Below are 20,589 nucleotides of genomic sequence, written 5' to 3' on the forward strand. Positions count from 1 at the left end.
GGGCTGTCAGTGGCAGAAGCAGTGGCAAAGTGTTTGGTAAATCAAACTGGCTTGTGCTTTTTATTTGTGGAATGACCGAATTGGACATGAGAGATTATTTTGCTTAATTAATTGTATATAAAACAATATTGTTCAAATGATCTTGTTATTATTTTTAATCTTTATTATCTCCGTATTAATTTTTGTTAACTTTGAATTTTTATAAAGCATGGTGACTATTTGATTAATATTGGACAATATGATTATAAATCATGGTGACTATATTATTATAAATCATAGTTTCTAGTTCACATCAAATGTTCACGTTATTACGCGCATTCATCAAGAGCAGACCCTTCCCATCCCGCACATACTAGATAAATTTCTAGTTTAGGATTGTAGCTCTTTTAAGAGGCTGCCTATTATGTGGTCCATTTTGTCCAAAGTCAACTAATTGAATTGCTAGTTGCTGGTTGCTACATCAGAAGTCAGGTGCTAAAATTTTGTCATCCAACCAAATTCAGTTTGGATTACAATCCCACAGAAAAGCTAATTGACATCCAATGCTAGCAAATATCAAACTGTTAAAATATAGATTTGATGATAATCCATCGAGTTACTTGAATAAAAGTGTACTACAAACTGGCTCTATGCCCACCACAAAATTTAGTTGATATCATTTAAACTCTAGAATCACATATATCATTTAAACTCTAGAATCACATGATCCAGACTAGCTATAATATGAGACCTGCACCACTTTTCTGATCTGATCTCTTTTTCTGCTACCTGCTAGCTAGCTTCCTGTGCTGGGAAACCTACATGCATATCAACAATTTACTATTAATACTTGCACCAAATAGAAGAAAAATTGTCTAGCTTGGATTATGTATTCAGAAGAAAAATGCAAACACTAAGCTCATTATTATTACCCAACCATAGAAACAAATAAGAAAAGGGGTATAATTGATCATTTTCGGTTATTAACCATGATCGATCAATTTCGGTTATTACCCAACTTCCGGATTAAAATGAGTATGTGGACGATTATTGTTATCCACCTCCTTGATACATAAGTCACAAAAAACATCTACTAAAGCATCATTCCAAACAGCCATCTAGCACAGATAAAAAGCCAAAAATTTACAGCCCAAGCTTTAGTACCAACCCCAATGCATAATCAATGATATGAAGATAAGCTTTAGATGCAATAACAAGAAACTAAAGCAGTGATAAGAAAACATAAACATCAACAACAGACAAAGAAAAAAAGGCAGCTATAAGAAAAAGAATAAAGTAGCTTGAACAGCCCCAACCATTTGTACAGCTGAAACAAACAACAAAGCTATAAGAAAAAGAAAACTTAAAGGAGTACTTCTGCATCCTTCAAAAAAAATAAAAAGAGTACTTCTGCACATTGGAATTAAAGGGTTGGTGACCGACAGGAAAGAAACTGAGAAGCATCTTCTCATCCTTCATGTTCTTAGTTTTCTTTTTTATTATCATTACTCAATTCATCCCCATTTTCTTGTTCCTTCAGTGATTGAAAACCTTTGTAGAATTCGTTCCCATATATGATAATGATACAGTAAACTATAACTTAATTACTCAAAACCCCAAACAAAAAGTGACTGCAACTCTGGAAGAACAACTCCAGTTTATAGCAAAAATTCAATTCCCATTTAGTTTCCTGATAGATATAAAAAAACCAACCAAATCGAAAACACCTCATCTTGCAGGAGCTATTCTTAGTACAGATCCATAATTGTGAAGCCTATACACTTCATCTGACAAACAAATTCTGAAACACCTAAATGGATCGATAAACAAGAAAAGCAAACATAATTGAACTATCCAACTAACATTCACTCAAACCTTGCTCATCAGTAGTACACTTCTAGATCACTAGCACTCACCACACCAAAATGTTTTAACTTTCCCAATCCACTCTTACCCACTACCAAACCCCAGCGTGTTTTTTGATTTAGAAGAGGTTGCGAAAGTCACAATGCAAAAGCTTTAACAAGAACTACGAAAATCAAAACAAATATAACAACAATTAGATTAAAGATAAGAACGAAGCAGGGAGAGAGACTGACTTGCTTGATTGAGGCTTCAATTTCACTTCCGAAATCCTGATGAGATGCAAGTGAGGCCAAGATCGAGATGCGGCGACTGATGGGTTCTGTGATTAGAGGGAGATCGAGATGCGGCGGCGACTCGATGGGTTCTGTGATTAGAGGGAGATCGAATGGGATGCGCGAGATGTGGCGGCGACTGGATGGGTTCTGTGAGAGGGAGATCGAGCAGAGGGAGATCGAGGCTTGCTTGATGGGATGGGATGCGTTCTGTGATCGAGCAGAGGGAGATGGGATCGAGCAGAGGGAGATGGGAGAGCGAGAGACTGATATCGATATCGAGGGTTTGATGGCAGTTCATTGTAATTGCTTCAGCCAACGGAGGGTAGAAACCGGGATTTAAAAAAATTCATTAATGAACAGTAATCACCGCTACAGTACTCAGCGGGCTTCTGGCTTCTAAAAGCTGGGGGGAGTCGGCTTCTAAAAGCTGGGGAAAGCTGGGGCAGCTTTTTCCAAAAGCTGACCATAAGCTCACTCACCAAACACTTGTTGCTCTGGTGCTTATAAGCAGGGGAGCAAAAAAGCCCCCCCAAACATAGCCATTATATTCTGGCTTGTGATGAAATGAATATATTATTGACTCAAAAAAGAAAAGGAAAAAAAGAAAAAAAGAAAGAGAGATTATACGAGTGAAAGAGAAAAGTGCACGCGACGGGTAATATCTCGCCGTCTGTGGGAATCGAACCCACGACCACACGGTTAAAAGCCGTGCGCTCTACCGGCTGAGCTAAGACGGCATTTATGTTTAATATTCCCAATTAATCTTTTTTGTGTTCACAGTCTGAGACTAAGAAGACTTGGCAGTTGTGGTTCCCCACACTGTATTGCTCGATTTGAGTGAAGAGCTGAAGCCGGAGAGCGAGCTCCAGTGCCTCAACAACAATGGCGGAAATCACAGAACCTCTCATCCCTCCAAATCAGACACCTCAAGCAGAAGCAGCAGATGAACCGCCTCCAGACTTCGATCCCGAAACCATGCGGAAAACCAAGCCAGGCCTCAAGCGCCTCATCCTAACCCTCTCTGTCCTCTTCTCCTTCATTTTAGGTCATCTCTCTCTCTCCCTCACTCTTACTCTCACTATCTCTCTCTTACTCTTAAAAATTGACTGCTTCTTTAACTCCGATTTTCTACACAGGCGTCCCGTTAATATACAAATCCGTCGAAATTTACCGCGCGCCATTACCCTTCCTCGAAATCGATTCTCTCTCAGCTGAAATCGATTCCAATCCGCTTCTATTTCCATGTCGTTTCCAAGCAATCTTCGTCGGCTTCGACTCCAAATCCTCCATTACCTCTCTGGAATCTTCCATTCTTCACCAAATGATCGAATTGACTCGCCAAACGCCTCAATGCGGCACCTGTAGCCCCAACCACAGCGTCTCAGTAGTCCTGGACTCCGATTCCCACGGTCTCGTCGGTGCCGTTGATTTTGACGGCGATGATGAGGCTGTGGATGAGGCTCTGCAGGCTGTGTTTGGGGGTGGTTCGGGCTCCGGCTCCGGCTCCGGCGGAGAGGTGTATACGGTGGTGGTGGTGAATAGGGGTGGGGAGGAGGTGAGAGCCGTGGTTGGCAAGTATAGGAATGCTTGGATTCTCGGCAGGGTTTCGGAGGCGGAGGCGGTGGCGGAGGCGGCGGAGGTGTTTGTTAAAGTGTTTGTGAATGGTGGGAAGGAGGAAGGATTGATTCATGGCGAGTTTATGCCTGTTGGTGCTGATGGAACGCTTGTTCTGTCGTTCAATTTGCTAAATGCAGACCCTCGAGATTGGATTTATGATTGGTATGGAGCTTCATACATTTACATTTGAGCACATTTGCTATGAAAGCTTTGTTTATTCATAGTGTTACGTTAACAGCATTGTGTTGTTGTATTGTATTCCATCATGAAAAAAGTTGGATATTCATTAGTGATTAGTTTCTGGAGTTATATGCTTTATGTTCTGAATCTAGCGATCATGTTTTTTTTTATCTAAATTGTGTTCACAACTAAGTTGAATGGTCTGGTAGATTAATAAGTTATTCCTGCTTTTATATGTGCTTGAACGCTTATTGAAGTTGAGTCCGCAAAGTTGTATTCCAGTATGCTGATTCGCTTATACTGCAGGGACTTTCAGACAGTAGATGAGACTCTGTTGGCTCCAATGATTGAGGCTATGAAACCTGTAGCAAACATAAGCGTGGAAAGTCAGGTAATAGGTCCATTGTTTCTTTTGAAAATGTTTACACCATTGAATCTTTTGGTATTATCACCCACGTGGCTTGTCATTTTTATAGGTTTTGATCTGTTTTTGTTGTTTGTCTCCCTGGGCAGGTGTTATACCATGTGCCGAAGTCCTCACTGTCTTACTGGGATGATAACTGGGACAGCTATATTTTCAGTACCAAGGATCTTCCTTTCTTCGTAAGCTTCAATAAGGCCTTTCTTTGAATATGTTTTAGTTGTTCTATATATTCATGTATGTATCCATGTTTAAACTTATTTATATGAATTATTACTGTATAATTTCGATAGGTAAATTCGAACGAATGGCACTTGGATACATCCATTGCAGCTGGTGGGAGGTCAAAGATGTTGCACTTTGTGGTGTATATTTCTCACTCAATTCTTTCCTTAAGTATTCTCATTTTTATGTACTTTCTGATTATAGGTTCTGTTCATGGGAGTTAAATGCAGGGCACATTAGATCAGTAATAAAGTATCTATCATGAGAAATTTTGCAAAATGTGCACTTTAGTTGACCTCTTTCTCACTCTTAATCTCACTTGTGCACTTTCAAATGTGTTTGCATGTATTGTATTCAAGGGCTTGGGAATGTCTATTGAATGATTGTCAGGGGTTGCCAAATATTGTGGGTGAATCCTTTACTTAAGAACTATCTTTTAGGTTAACAGGAATTGAAACTGTAGTGATTTACAAATTTCTTTTAGCATTTTCCTATTTAATGAGAAACTACAGAACATATGCATACATGCATTCCTCTAATCTCTTCAACCTATATCAGTTTTCATGTTAATGATATGCTTCATATGCTTCCATCAGAGATATATATTCTATTCACAACTCACAATGCGAGTTTTTCCTCTTTCTTGACTTCCTGCTCACAACTTGTTCTTAGATATATACCATCTGCAAAGGAGTGCCCTCTTCTTCTACAGCTTCCAGATGGGCAGATTTCCAAGACAAATAGCTTTATATCTCCAGTTTAGTTGTCTTGCCATCATCCTCTTTATATCTTCTTTCGTCTGATTTTTGTAGTGTAATTTTTTGACGTGGCTAATTTTTTTTTTTTTTGGATTGTTTTACAGATGTGGGGAGGTGTTATTGTGTTGAATCCCCAATCATGCAGAAAGAATTCAGAAAGTAAGCATCCTTCTAGGCATACAATTTTGCATGAGGTTAGATGCTTTTTATGACACAACTTTAAATTTTCAAAGTGGGAAGTGCATAAAGCTTACCTACCTGTTTGTTTTTAGTTGTTATTTTTAGCTTCACTTTCTCCCAAGTCGAATCGGAGGCCAAGTATAGTTAATCTCAGAATTCTGTAGTATCCAACTGGAGGAGCTGTTAACTTATAACTTAATTGCTTATCTTAAAGTTTCCTAATTACTCTGAGGCATGTGAAAAGAAATCATTTTCCAGAAGAATGCTCACAGCACATAGGTCAAAAAATCATATGTGCGACATCAAGATTTGAGTAAAAGGAATATTGGTGTATATAAAGCAATAAACACAGCGCACTTTATGCATATAGAACTACATAGAAAGATACATGTACAATGTGGTCAGAAAGTCAATCAAAACCCCTTCAACTATGTTAAACCACCTTAATCATTTCTTTATTTCTTGTTAACTGTCATTACTTCACCATTGTCAACTTAGTCTAGGTGCAATGTATTAATCCTATGTAATTGCTTATATTCAGCTCTAGGTACAATTCTTCCCATAGCAGGTCATTTCTTGTACCTACTTTAACGCCTCTCAAAGAGTTGAATAGACACAGTGAAATTCACAAACTCCTTCAAACTTGTTAATCAAAACCTATCATCAAGCTGGGTGTGATTTTAGTACGAGTAATGTATAGAGAAAGAAGTAACATGTGTATAGTTAGAAACTTTATTTCTACTGCTTGTTTTCTTTTATTTGTGGAAGAACTTTGTGACTATCACTAATAAGTTGGTTCTGGTTGCCAGAACCAGAACCAAAACAAAAATCACATATCAATCAGGCTCCAAATAGAAATTAGATACGGCTTTGTTTATGAAGTGCTTTGGGTTTGGTATGTGTTGTTTCTTTTCTGGTTACTGTTTTTGTTTTTGTTTGAGCCCGTCATAGTTGGGCTCTGATTAATTCTGGTTTTTTCTGTTTTCAAGTAAGAAACAACTATTTTGGGCTTAACTGCACAGCTTACGATTTGCTGATTATTTCTGTTTTTTTTTTTTCCTCTTTCTGTTTTTAAGTAAGAAACAACTATTTTTGAATTATCAGTTCTTTTTGAAGTCGAAATTACTAGAAGTGCATATTCTATTATCATAGATGTGTTCTACTTAGTTTGAGATTGATGCTTGGAGTTTCTGATACAGGATCTGCAGAAGGTTTTTGAGGTTTTCATGGGACAGTTCCGCCAACTTTTTAGTTTTAAATCTGATAACTTGTATGTTGGGGCTTCAGGCACGTACAACCTTTTACCTAGTGAAAGAGGCTTCACAGTATGGTAAGAAGAAAGTCTAATTAAAGTCAAGATAGGAACTTGTTGGCTTAAATTTTTGCTGCATGCGTGATTATAAAAATAGAATGTGGGGTTTTTTTTTTTTTTGCTAGATGAAGGATCAGACAGGTATGAAGCTAAAACCATGTTTTTTCTTTTGGGCCACATGTTTAGCGTACTAGGCTTCGCAGTATGGGATGAACAGTCTAATTAGTCATCTCATCTCAAATGTGTTGTGGCCTTGATAATTTTGCGCATTCTTGCTTAATAAAGTAGTTCAATCATTGGATATTTCATATGAAATTTGCAAAAGAAACATCACTTAAAGCTGAAAGTCCCTAAAACCCAACCACGTCAATGCCACCAATTACTAAATATTGTTTTACTTAAAAAAAAAAGAAGGAAAAAAAAAAAAAGTTAGGTACTCCTATACGAATTTCCGCATTCATAATAGTGCTTATCTGGTATACAAGGTGTACCTTGATGTGCCATCAATTGTTCTTGTACATCTTAGCTACTTATCAAAATAGTACTTCTTAAGGGCCAAAATTGATGTTCTTGACCAGCAATACTACTTTTGTGCAGGGAATTAGATGTTCTGTCACGTATGCATACGTGCTTCAATCTTCATTCATGTGCCACAACCCTTGGATCTCTCTCCAGATTGGTATGCTTAAGTTGGTCTCTTTTCAGTTGCTTCTATTGAGAATAAGCAGTAAAAAACCTATTTCTCTAATTCAGCCAAGGGTAACAAGTTTCTCCATGCAGGTTCAATCCTTGCCGAGGATGATTATAAAGGATGAGATTGGAAAGCAGGTGACTGTTACATGTTTATTAATGGAATTTACTAACTGGTGATGGAATATTTGTTCTCCATTACATGAGTACAACTGTTTTAAGTGTTCATCCTTGTTGATATGCATTATACATTCCTTAACAAGTAAAGCACAAATGCGATGAAAGAAAGATTTAATTATGTTGACACGCAAAATAAAAGAGTACGGAAAAGAATTCTGTAGAAAATACATCTGCCATGTTTCACAATGTAGCTTCATTTTACATAAACAAAATTAAATGAAAAGAGAGGTAGTTTAATAGGTTTTCCCGGAAAAGATTCCTGAAAACGAATTCTCAAGCATGCTTCTTGAAATGTATGTTTCATTTTACATCAGAAGCACATTATTTCTGTAGAGGTCGAATGTTGGCCATCACTTTTTTACTGAAGATTTATTATTGCCGGTGAACATAAAACTGAGGTCGTGACCCTCTTAGAGGTGTGTTCAATTACATCAAAGTAATAATCCTCCTTTCATGATTAGATTATCAGCAAATTTTTAGAAAAGATGTGTTTAGTCCTCTGGGGTTGCAGTGTGCTAGCTGTTATTTGGGTGCTATGGACAGAAAGAAATAGAAGGTTCTTTGAAAATTTTAGAGCTGTAGGTTTGGAGGAGCTTTTGGGACTCCGTATCGGCAGAATTTAGATATTACAGCATATCTCTAAGTATGCTTGACTGGAGGGCAGCTGTAGTCTAGGCTTAGCGGCTTCTTTGGGTGATTCATCTGAATCATTTAAGTATGTGTGTTTCCCCTTCCCCCCCCCCCAAAAAAAAAAAAAGGTTTGTGGTGCTTTTCTTTTGAGTTTCTGCTAGTCTTTTTCTTGTTGCGTATGGATCTCTAGTCCACTTCTATTGATTCATTCTATTGATCAGTAAAATTTGTTTCTTAAAAAAATTTAATTATGTTTTTGCTCTTTCATGATAAGACAAAAAGTACCTAAAATTTAGGGGTTGTCTCCTGCACAGGTGAAGTATTCTCTGGAGGCAGCAAAGTTGGCTCAAACTAATGCCTCTCTCGGTGTTTATGATGCTTCTGCTGGTATGTTCTAATTCTCTTTCTGGTCTGAGTTTACTTGTGGCTTCATTAAAAAGGACTTTTTGACTTTTATCTCATATTGCAAGAAAACTGAATCATATAGTTCTCTCATTCAGTGTCTTCTAGGCAAGCAAGGTCTCTAGCAGAGGATGCCTTTTTTCATCCATCGATTATGTCGGTCAGCTACTATTCGTTCGAGCATTGTTTCGCTGTCTATTCGGTTTGTTACCTACACCTGTTTATAGGGCCAAAAATTTAAGGGGTTATTTTATTTATTATTGGTTCTCATATGGCAACTCTTTTGCTCTATGCACAGCCTTTCTTTCTGCCAGTTTCGATGCATGTTATATTGGCGGCTCTAAGAGAATGGAGAAGATACAAGAAAGAAAATAAGAAGTACCTAGTATGGAAGGCCAAAATGAAGGATGCATCGTAATCATATCAAGTTGTCATGGAGCAGGTTATTATTTGGTTAGAAGGCCAGAAGACAACCGAAAAGCAGTTCAGCTAGCCCTTTCGTGTTGGCCTAAGTGATCAAGGAAGTAGGGACAAAGTTACGATAATGATAGATCATATGTTGGATTCATCCCAATTTGTGCAACAAAAGTTACATGCCCTCAAAATGTATTCCATTTGAGGGTTCTTAACTCATTTCTTAGGCTTTCAAGTCAGCTGGTGTATCTTGGAGCATGTTATTCCGAGAAAAGAAAAGAGAACTAGAGATGTATTTATCTTGAATTCATATTGAAAATAACACTTTTGTGGATTTGATCAAACCCGTTGTATGTATCAAACACAGTTTCTACAATAGCTTCAATAGATTTTTTTTAACATTATTTTTAAAATAAAAATACAGTTAAAATTAGATAAATTTATAAGGTTGGAACTACAGGAAATTATTAATTTAGCGGGATTATTATTTAATTGATAAATTAATAATTATTAATTTATTAATAAAATAATAAAGTATTAATTAAGGAAAAATTGTATGGTCAATGTATATCAAGGTTGACCAATACCATTTGGTTTAGTGGCATAAGTCTCCCATTTTTAAGTGGGAGGTGTGAGTTTGACTCACAATAGACTTTGTTGTATTTGATTAAGAAAAAAAATGTATATCGCAGTTAGTATGTACACGATGCGATCACGAATTTAGGACACGATGCTACTCACGTAACTGTCTGGATCAAGAAATTGTTGATGCTTGCGCTCAATGCCTTTAATTTCGATCAATTTAGTTATGGTTGTTTTAGGGGTTTCAAGTTGTAATTTTTATTTTCTTCTCAAAAAAAGAAAGAAAGAAAAAATAGTATGTACATACATAGTATACCAAGAGTTAAAAGTACACGTGCATCAAATTAAGAAATACACAAAACAACGAACAATTTTATAAATGATCAAGTGTTTCAAAAATTAATTTCATATCAAACCACCCCCACCCCACACGTACGTCTCATCTTCTTCATCTCTCTTCTTTCTCATCTCCTACATCTCTCTTTTTCTCTCATGGTCTGCATTCTGCATCTTTCTTCTTTCTTTACTCTCTTCTGTCTCTTGTTCACTGAAATCAAAGTATCGAACCCAGAAATCTGCTTGAGCCTTGAGGACGTTTGCTTTGCTGCTTGAAGAATTGAAGACTGAAACTTGAAAACCCAGAAAGTATTCAAAGCACCGTGCCGGAGAGAGAGAGAATAGAGGGAGAGTGGTGCGGCGAGGTTGGTATATAGGTTTCTGATCGGGTTTTGTTTTGTGTTTTGCGGAAGAGTTTAAAAAGAAAAAAAACACTGAAACGCCTAATCGCTGACTGCCCAGAGAGACCCGTCCAGCACCGCCTAGGCGGCCGACTTTCTGCCCAACACCTAGCTCGATCGACTAGGCCAAAATCGGAAAGGGGTGGAGGCGCCTAGCGCCTAGGCGGCTGCCTAGCCCCTTTTTTAGAACCTAATACATCTTCATTCAATAGTCATCTCTTTATGCAATCAAATACATGGTGAGTAGAAGACGTCGGGCAGAATACGAGAACGTTTTCTGCCTCTCACGAGCCTAGTGGTCCTGCAACTGTTTCCCACTATGAGGACTACGGAGGCGGTGACTACAACGGTGGCTCTTGCATTTCGCTTGAGCTGAGGCTGAATTGCCTAGCTAGCTCATGAACTCTTTAGCTGTATTATACACAAGTTAATGGTGAAAGTCTGATTTTGTCCCCCATTTTTGTTATATATACAATAGCCTGTTGAGAAATTCTTGCAAAATAAAGCTATACCACGTGGCGGTGCGGTTGGCCAATTAAAAAAACAAAATGGTGAAACTGTGCCATATTTGCACAAAATGGTGAAAGTCAGTATTTTGTTACACTTAAATATTTTTATACTAATATGTTTTGAAAGATGTGTTATTTATTATTATTATTATTATTTTTTTTTTTGGAAAAAGATTGTGTTATTCCTAAATGATTACTGAAATGATTTTAGTTTTGTTAGTTAATAAAATTTGACCCTCCTAAGTAAGATTTTTGGTTATGCCACTGGTAACGACTGTCTATGCTAAGATTTCTGAAAGTCACCCGCTCGTTAGGGTTTAGGGAATGGCACACCAAAAACCATGGCAAACTGAAAGAGCAAAAGAAGCCTAAATTTAGCCTAGAGTGTACAAATGGGCACCTCCATTTCAGCTATTAAATTTTCACACTTCAGTACTTCATCTAGAAACTGTGAGAACTATAAGCATAGACTGCATAGTACCTGTCACGCTCCAAACTCTACCCTTCTTCTAAATAAGGTAACTTGTAATCCCTCACGCTGCCACGGTTATGCTTCATTTCAGGGTCAAAGTTAGTTTTTTCATTGACCCAAATTCAAAATCAATAAAACCTTGGGGTCAAATTTACTCACCAAATTATCCATACATTTTGATTGATATATATTAGATTGGAAGTGAAAATGACATATAATAGGTATTCAAAGTTGTATCGTAGAGATTTAATAGGTATTTAAAGTTATATCGTAGAGATTTAATCTACCTAGACATACGAAGCAGGAAAAAAAAAAGAATATATTCCCAATCTAATCAAAAGGTACAAATATGATATATAGAACTTATACCTAATTAAAAGATAAAATGTATGAAAGAGAAAATGTGAGATAATGAGAGAACCTTAGATATAGAGATATAGAGAAACTTGATTTTTTTTTTTAAACTTGTGAAATCTTACCTATAAATAAGGCATGTAAATGTGAAATAAAAATGTCTAATCAAATTCTAGGACAAATCTTACCTATAACACCATAATCGATTCTATATTAAAGGTAAGCAAAAACTTCTTACCAAATTTATAATAAAGGTAGCTGCGAATTGAAGATGTCATGTTAGTAAGACATAAAAATGATCTAAGAAGAGAGAAGCCACAAAAAAAAAAAAAAATACTAATGTGAAAGAAAAAGCTAGAAATAAACAGAGAAATGAGGAGTATGTGTTGGAAATAGGATATGCATGGAACAAGAAGAGGGAAAAAACGATGATTCGGTAGAAAAAAGGAGGAGGAAGAAGAAGAAGAAGAAGACAATGTGTGATAGGCAAGATCAAGGAAGAATAATATCTTAATATATATAGATTCATCTTTTGAATTCAATCAAGAAACTAATAATATAAATTAAAGTCAACACATTAAATTTGCTAATTTTACATTAACAAGATTGCAATAATTTAGGATTCCCATTAATATATTGGTTTTTACTGTTTATTATGCAAAATATATTAAATAAGGGTATGTTAGGAATGAAAAATTTAGGTGTTGAGTCAGCAAGATAAAAAAAGAAATAAATCCAATGTGGCAGCTGAGTTATAGGACCGCGATTAATAAAAAAAATTTATACGGACTGTATCTAATATAGGCTATGAGTTTTGGACTTAGATCTAATTAACTCTAGATTTTATGAAGAGTGGGCATTTATAGATAATAAAACATGCACCCTATCAATTAGATGTTAGAGACACTAAAGTTAGATAAATGGAAAATAGGACGTCCGCATTTGCGCTAAAGTGTGGACATCGACACTGCAGCTTGGCTTGGGGCGCCACGGAGCGGCGGGGCTTGCCGGACGGACCGGTCTGCAGTCGGTGGAGTCGTCGGCGACGTGGTTGCAGCGCTGCCTAGAAACTTACAGTTGCAGGTGAGGTCGTTGCCGCGAAACTTGCTACCTCGACCTCCTCCGACCTCGATCGCTGCCCAGAAGCTGTCTGGGATGCCTCTGGCCTCCTTCCGGCCCGATTCGCTCAGCCGTCGCGGCTTGAAACGAGGCAGAAGATCGACGTCCGCACTTTAGCGCGCAAACTCATTTAATATATTTCAGTGGCTCAAATATAGACCAAATATAATTAGGAGGTAATTCATTATACACCGAATTGTTAAAAACTCTAATGGAGAAAACCCTCATATTATTTCTTAGAACATCTTTAGCAGACTCTATATTTTGGCTCCTTAGGTATGACATCTTTCTTAGTTTTAGAGATGAGGACATCCGCCTTAAATTTACTAGCCATCTCTATGTTGCTTTGAAGGGGAAGCAAATCCATACCCATTATTATTTATTAGTCCCATTATTATCGCAGTTTTCATTAACCTCATTATAATTTCTAGAAACATGCATTTTTCTTTAGGGGCGTGACCACTTACCCAATTTTAGCCCAAAAATTGCTCACTTACTCCACCAAGAGTTTTTTAACCCCATTTATCCAATCTAACAGTGTCTGACAGTATTGCCCTCATTTTAATTAACAAATTACACTCATAACTCTCTCTCCTCCCCCCTCATCGATTTCTCTCTCTCTCTCTCTCTAAGCCACCACGCCCACCACTCCACCGTCGATGTCGGCCTCCACTGCCGCTGCTCTGTCCCACTGTCAGACCACCAGAGGATGACGCTATCCAACTCCACGATCCCAACCCCTCTAGGCTTCACCGGTTTTGTTCGTCAGATGTTCGGGAAACTCTCCAAGCCGGAATCGGGTTTGGGCTTCGCCAGTTTTGTTTGTCAGATGTCTGGGAAGCTCTGAAGCTCCACGCCGGAATCGGGTCTGGGCTTTGCTTGCAGGTCTCGGACGACGTCAAAACTGTGGTCTATTGGGGGCAATAGACAGATTATTGCCCCCCAATAATTTCTTAACTGTGGTTAATTAATCACTGAAATTAGAGTTTTGATGAGTCTTATGTTGTTTTGAGTTTATTAAAGTACAATAATCTGTCAATGATAGAAACTGGTGATTTTTGGGGTAGTCTATTGGGAGGCAATAGACAGATTATTGTCCCACAATAATGTCTTAACTGTGGTTCATTTATTACAGGTCATTTCAACAAAATGCTGCTAGATTCATTAACCAACATAATTTGGTTTATTGGGGGGTCATAAAAAGTTTATTGCCCCCCAATAATTTTTTTATAGATGGTCAGAAATAACTCAGTTTGATTTTGAATTAGTTTACAAAAGTACAGGTATTCAAATTCAATACTTTGTGAATTTAAGTCCACAACGAATTGGCTTTTTTTTCACACTCTCCACTTCACTTGAACCACTTCACCCTAGGCCTCCCGGGTGGCCTCTTAACAAGAATAAATGCACCTAACAACAAAAGGATCACCCATATTCATGCAAAAAATAACAAAAAAAATATATTATTACCCCGCAATAAACATATTATTGCCGCCCAATAATATATCAGAAATACCAAAACACATTAGAAGCAGTCTTTAACACAAAGGAAAATATCACTGAACACAATTATAGAGACTTTATAACAATTAAGACACATTATTGCCCCCCAATAGGAAGATTATTGCCCCCCAATAATCTCGACTCCGGTTGACGATTTTGCCCACAATTCTAGTCGTTTTGCAACAATTCCGGTTGACTGTTTGCCTTCACACTGATTTGACTCCGATTGCAACGACTCCGGTTGTAGCCTGGGACCGGAGATACAATCAAGTTGCGATTTCCGTGATGATCAGTTGCCGACGAGAGAGACAGCAAATCGAAGACGTACCCGATTCTACTGGCGGTCGTCGATTCCTTCAGAAGGTCCAACTTGGCCTCGCCGAGCTTCTCAGCGATGAGGACCGTCGGCTTAGCGTCGAGCCTGGCCGCGGAGAGCACGATGACGAGTTTCGGTGCGGCAATGGCAAGAGCCGGCGTCGCGTGGGCGACCTGTTGGAGGGATGGAGGGAGGGAGAGAGAGAGAGAGAGAGAGAGAGAGAGAGAGAGAGAGAGAGAGAGAGAGAGAGAGAGAGAGAGAGAAGAAGAGGGCAAAAAAGTCCCCAAAAAATAATAATAACAAAAGAATTAATTGGGTATTAGGGAAATAATCCCTTAGAGTGTTTTGGGTAAATGGGGTTAAAAAACTGTTAGTGGAGCAAGTGGGCAATTTGGTGTCTAAAATTGGGTAAATGATCATTTCCCCTTTTCTTTATATAATTTTCTGAATTCAAAGATTTTATAAGTGAATGTGATATTTATTTTAAGATAATTTAAACTTTCTATTTTAAATGTAACTTTTGTGTTTTGCGACTCATCTAATTAGTAGTAGTTGTTGTTTTTTGTTATTGTTGTTGGATTAGAACTCAAGGTTGTAAGCTTTGCCATGGAGTTTGCAACACCACTCTAGATTTATGTTTTCCATTGTTTTACTAGTAATCTAACTTAAACTTAAAGTAGAGGTTTAAGTTTTTAACCCAAAAATTACAACCTAAAGATTATATACCTATGTTAGCTAAACTGTCTTCTAAGAGTTTTCGTATCAACCTATTTATTAGAATCATTTTTCACATCAACCTTTTTCTTAGGTATTCTATCATTGCGAGTTAACCATGTTTATTAGGTTGAAAGTCTCTGTATTATACCTATATGAATATACATATATATTAGGTAAATAAAAAAGGTAGCAATTGAAAAAGAACAACCATTGTATTAATAAGACAATATACAAAATGAAAAGTTCAACCATAGAACAAGATACTTTATCATAAGAAATTCATGGCACAATGATGGCAAAAGAAAATATTTGAAAACTATATCTCATGAATAATATACCTTATTCATAGATACCATACTTTGAAAGACAAAAATTAGAAAGAGAATATGGTTACAAATGCATAACAGCATTGGCGATACACAACAACAATGTGAACTTTTTTTCTATGATCTAGGAAAACTTAACTAGTACTTGTATAAGTTTGAAAATATAGTGCTATATATAAAAATTTTCTTCAATGAAAATTTGAAATTAAAGTACGAATTAAGCCATAAATCGCTTACTTTTGGAAATGTTATAATCTAGGCATATAGATTTATAATTCCATTTGACTTTTTACAAGCTCAGTACAATGGGAACCAAAAAGTTGATGGAAATTGTTTTAATTGAAATATCTATTAAATAAGGAATGTTTGATGATTTGAATTTCGTGCAAATTGAAAAGAAAAAGTTATCGAGTGTAAACTAATAAATCATTGCTAAATTGGGTGTAAAACAAATTTTCAGACAAATGCTTTGACTGTGACAATTTTATTGTCTGAAAACTCAAGCCGTTAGCCATATCTATGTGCCACACCACCATAGTTTTGGCCACACACCTGAAACGCAATAAACAATATCACTATCGAAGGCCGCAGATTCCCACTTACCAGATGGTCGATTAATATCCAACATTAGAAGATTGATATCCTGCATTTTTTTTTTTAATCTGAATATCCACAACACAAGCGTGGTGGAGTTTGGAAGAAAAGACGGCAATAAATTCATTTAACTTCAAATTCCAGATGTTCCAAGCTAAAATTTAACATGTTTATATAAATAATGAGCATTGCATACTAGAGTAAAAAGAAAATGGAGGTTAAAAGAAAAAATTACACGCAGGTTAATACCAATCAAAAGAAGACCTGCTAGATTTAGTCATAATAAACATGATGAGATTGGGCACAGAAACTATCCAGCCTCAAACGTCAAACTCTTGATTCCAATGCCAAAAGAATCTTCTTCCTTGGACCCTGAAACCCCAAAATCAGAACTAAAGGTAAGCTCAAAGCTTAAAGCTCAGAGTAAGCAAAGACAAAACTCATCAACTCAAGCCAAAACCAACTCCTGGTACAGTTACCATGACTTTGCAAGCAATAGAAAATGGAAAAACAGACAACAACCTAATTCTGGTATATTTCGAAAGTAAAACAGAAATTCTCACTTGAGACAAATATGGTGTGCCTACAGTTCTGTTCAATTAATTCAAGTAAAACAAATAGTGAAACTGTTGGAAACTACACAGAAGGTGACCGAATTAGTGTTTGATCCAAAAGACCGAACACCATCCTCACCATTAATTGATGTGCACCCTGATTGAACTCTAACAGTATAGTCTATGTTTTATTCAATCCACCTACAAGATAATTTCATTAGATTACTGTGAAGATGGTATGCTTTTAGAGATGAATATTGTCACTCTTGCAGATTCTGAAAAAGAAGATGAATTGTATCTAAAACATTTTATATTACTCTTGCATGTTGAAACAAAGTTGACCATACAACCATGGATTAAGAAACAATTTATTTCAAGCAAACTCATGGTTTTGGATTTCTTAGTGTTGGAAAGCAATAGTTTAGCATGAGGTCGTTGTGATATGATGTTTGTAATCATGTTTCAAGAATTCTAGCTAGGAGTTTCTCGAGGTTACCATTGGTATTCCTAGAGCCTTGAGATCCTCATCAGTCATGTGCACAAGAGCCGTCATATCAACCTGCATAACATGTCGAATTATGAAGTCGAAGGTAAGGAATATTTTCCCAGAAATAGGTGGTTAAAAAATGTGCATGATATACATACTTCCTCTGCCTGAAATGTAATGGAATACTTTTCAAGATCCAAGGATGTCAAAAATTCGTCCACTGATGTGCCAACCTGCATGAAAGACAGACGGAACATCTAAAATTAAGCGGCAATAACAGTAATCAGCGTGTGCATGTCCCTTTTTATGTGGGCCAGTCTAAGGATGATATATTGGAATAGATGGTACTTCAATCTAGCAGTAGCAATATAAAAATTGCTATCTTTTGTTCCTTTAGGGAATCATATAGCAACCATATCCCTCTTGATGAAATGATTTCTTATGACACCATGCCTAATGCGGAGGGGAATCTACGTTACTATACTACTACTATCCATGTTGTGCCCCCTAAAAGTCGTAATAAACAAACAAAAGCAGGAATGAAGAAAGGTCAAACAGATAAATAAACAAGATGATCATTAAGGAAAATTTCCTTATGGTAAAACATTTCACATATCTAAAGTTTTCCTCTTCATTCTAACCATGTTTTAAAATTTTGTTATTAATATTAGCAATCAGATGTAGCCTCAAGGGACCAATCTCAGTTCTCAAACACACCAAGTACGAGCTGTGCATGAGATACTCAGTATGGAATTAATGAATACCAAACAATTCGTGCCTTTTTTGAAGCCTTCTTCCTAGATGTTGTGTTGGCAACTTTGTGAGTCTCTGGTGCAGGTGCTGCAACAGCAATGGTTCTCCTTGCTGATTTAGCAGCCTCTACTTTTGACCTTGGTGGATCGGCATTCACTGGTTGTGGCTTCATAGTACCGGATAGCTTTTCCCGTAGGTCCCTTACACCTGAAACAGATCTTGTTCCAGATGTTTGTTTGAAACTTTTCCTCTGGAGCTTCAAACGAAGGTCCCCAACTTTGCGATCTTCAAAAGATATCAGCAGAAAGTCAACTTCCACAAAAGATGATATAGTGGAATCAAATAGAAATAGCTGCAGCTTTTAATACGAAAGTATAAGTCCATACTTGATAATTGAGGTTCGTTATCATCATAAAGATCATGCTCCCACTTGTCATCTTGTCTCTGCCTGAAAAGGATGTGCCATCATCTCAATTACAAAGCTTTTCTACTCAAAACTCAACCACCATCAAGCATTAACATATACACATTCAAACCAGAACACAACCAGCAGTACCCCAAAGGCTAAAACTATTCAAATGGATTGCATTTGCCAGCATTTTCCGACAAGTATATGCAGCCTATGGGTAATCATCTGGTGAACGAAACCTTGCAACACTACATGCAGTATCTTTCTAACTACGAAGATTGAACTAATACAACAAAGCTGATATCGAATCTCAAGATTTCATAACAGGGTCCATCTTTATTGCCAAAGTAACAGAAGTTCACATTATTGTTGCAAGCATCAGTATAAAACTTCACAATTTTCATCTATTCACAACAGATCAAAAGAAACAACTCTGAAGCTTTTGCAACATAAAAAGTGCTTATATTACAGTCAACACATTAGTTAGACAAGTCACACTGTATCCAATTTCAATTCCAAATCCAATTATTTTGAAAATCACAACGATAAGATATACAAGGAAGTGAACACCGTTCTAATCGTATGAATTGAAAATGGCACTTGGCCGGTTTCCAGTGGCATCTCATTATGACCTACTTGTATTATTGTACTCAAATCCGAACAAAATCTTTGCTAATCAATATCGAAACTTTAGTGTTCAACTTGATGTTTTAAGTCACCCACACACTGGATAGTTCCTGATTCCAGCACCTACCTTGACCACTAAATTCTACTCCTAAATGCATTCGTGTAACTATAAATCCATCCAAAATTTCAGTCTCCTATCAATCACTGAGCACATACACTATCAGCAATATAGAAAAACTATACTCAAAATCCAGAATTCAAACCGGAACAAGCAAAATCCAAAACAATTATAACCATTGATTTCGTTGAAATACAGAAAAGGGAGGGAAGAGAAACCTTTTGCCGGCTACTTGTCTACGATCCCTGAAGTTGTTGCCATTGAGACGCTCTTTAATGGACCTCTTGGCATCAGCTTCTTCTCGATCAGCGTACATCTTCCTTATTCCCGAGTAGCGGTAGCAACCCTAAATCCCCAACCCTAAAAACTAACCCCAACCCAAGTGGGCGAAGAAGACGAATTTGAAAGCCTGCTACTTCAAATTTTATTCATAACTAGAGAGAGGGAAAAGGGAAGGGGGGGGAGAAGAAACCCTAACCCTCGGTTTCGAACAAGTAGTTGTGATTTCTAGAAGGAATTGGATTCGAGAGAGAGAGAGAGAGAGAGAGAGTAATAGATAGATATTTTGATTGAAGAAAGAAGCCGCTTCTGGGAGGGAGGGTAAAGTAAAACAACTCGTCACTTGGGCGTTTCGGGTAAACGCACCGTTCTTTTCTTTTTGTACAGAAGAATCAAGGGGGTGCCCGTGTTGCTTTTTATTTTTCAAAAGAATTTTTTGGAGGACAAACTTTTTCGTCGAAATAAAAACAAACAACTATGATTGGATGGCGGACCTCCTTTATTCAATTATTACAAACTAAATTTTGACGGAGCGGTTAACTTCTGCAGGTTTTGTTCTTAGAGAACAAAATGAAATTGTCATTTATGCATGTTCGATTCCTATTAGTTTTGCTTCAGTACTTCAAGCCGAGACTATTAGATTGAAGACGAGATTACTATGGGGGAGTCGACTCCAAATACCAAATCTTCAAGTTGAAGGTGGCTCTTTATTACTAATTAAGATGATCAAAACATATCTACAAGGTGGGAGAATTTACTCATTTTGCCGATATTTCCTTCACTCATGTTTACCGAGAGACAAATATGGTGGCTACCATTTTGCTCATTTAGGTCAGAAATTATCTCAAAATAGTATATGGTGTAGTCAGTTCCCCTCTTCTGTCCGTCAGCTTTTATATTTTGACCAGTGTTTTTGTATATGATTCCACAGGAATATGCTCTTTAATGTATTTATCTTTAAAAAAAATAATAATAAAAAACTTTGTGTTGAAATCTTTTTTTTT

General features: G+C 37.0%; 2 protein-coding genes, 1 long non-coding RNA gene and 1 other non-coding gene across 4 annotated transcripts; 1 reads left to right on the forward strand and 3 right to left on the reverse strand.

Moving 5' to 3' along the window:
• Positions 1-543: 543 nt before the first annotated feature.
• Positions 544-2,655, reverse strand: LOC112173687. The gene is made up of 2 exons (XR_002925659.2): positions 2,079-2,655; positions 544-797 (listed from the first exon to the last, which is right to left on the reverse strand). It is a non-coding gene; the product is annotated as an uncharacterized LOC112173687 (long non-coding RNA).
• A 129-nt stretch (positions 2,656-2,784) lies between these two features.
• TRNAK-UUU lies at positions 2,785-2,857 on the reverse strand. The gene has a single exon. It is a non-coding gene; the product is annotated as a tRNA-Lys (tRNA).
• A 50-nt stretch (positions 2,858-2,907) lies between these two features.
• On the forward strand, positions 2,908-9,473 carry LOC112172577 (GPI transamidase component PIG-S). The gene is made up of 13 exons (XM_024309979.2): positions 2,908-3,165; positions 3,257-3,899; positions 4,224-4,308; positions 4,431-4,520; positions 4,632-4,705; positions 5,236-5,320; positions 5,426-5,515; positions 6,701-6,831; positions 7,411-7,492; positions 7,594-7,641; positions 8,628-8,700; positions 8,814-8,917; positions 9,014-9,473. The coding sequence occupies exons 1-13, from the start codon at positions 3,003-3,005 to the stop codon at positions 9,131-9,133; spliced, it is 1,788 nt and encodes a 595-aa protein (XP_024165747.1). The 5' UTR covers positions 2,908-3,002; the 3' UTR covers positions 9,134-9,473.
• A 6,983-nt stretch (positions 9,474-16,456) lies between these two features.
• LOC112174668 (ankyrin repeat and SAM domain-containing protein 6) lies at positions 16,457-19,921 on the reverse strand. Its single transcript, XM_024312465.2, has 6 exons — positions 19,525-19,921; positions 18,539-18,600; positions 18,178-18,437; positions 17,558-17,632; positions 17,409-17,471; positions 16,457-16,730 (listed from the first exon to the last, which is right to left on the reverse strand). The coding sequence occupies exons 1-6, from the start codon at positions 19,620-19,622 to the stop codon at positions 16,686-16,688; spliced, it is 603 nt and encodes a 200-aa protein (XP_024168233.1). The 5' UTR covers positions 19,623-19,921; the 3' UTR covers positions 16,457-16,685.
• Positions 19,922-20,589: the final 668 nt, after the last annotated feature.

Source organism: Rosa chinensis, chromosome 6 (assembly GCF_002994745.2).
Source record: "Rosa chinensis cultivar Old Blush chromosome 6, RchiOBHm-V2, whole genome shotgun sequence".
NCBI classification, from domain to species: domain Eukaryota; kingdom Viridiplantae; phylum Streptophyta; class Magnoliopsida; order Rosales; family Rosaceae; genus Rosa; species Rosa chinensis.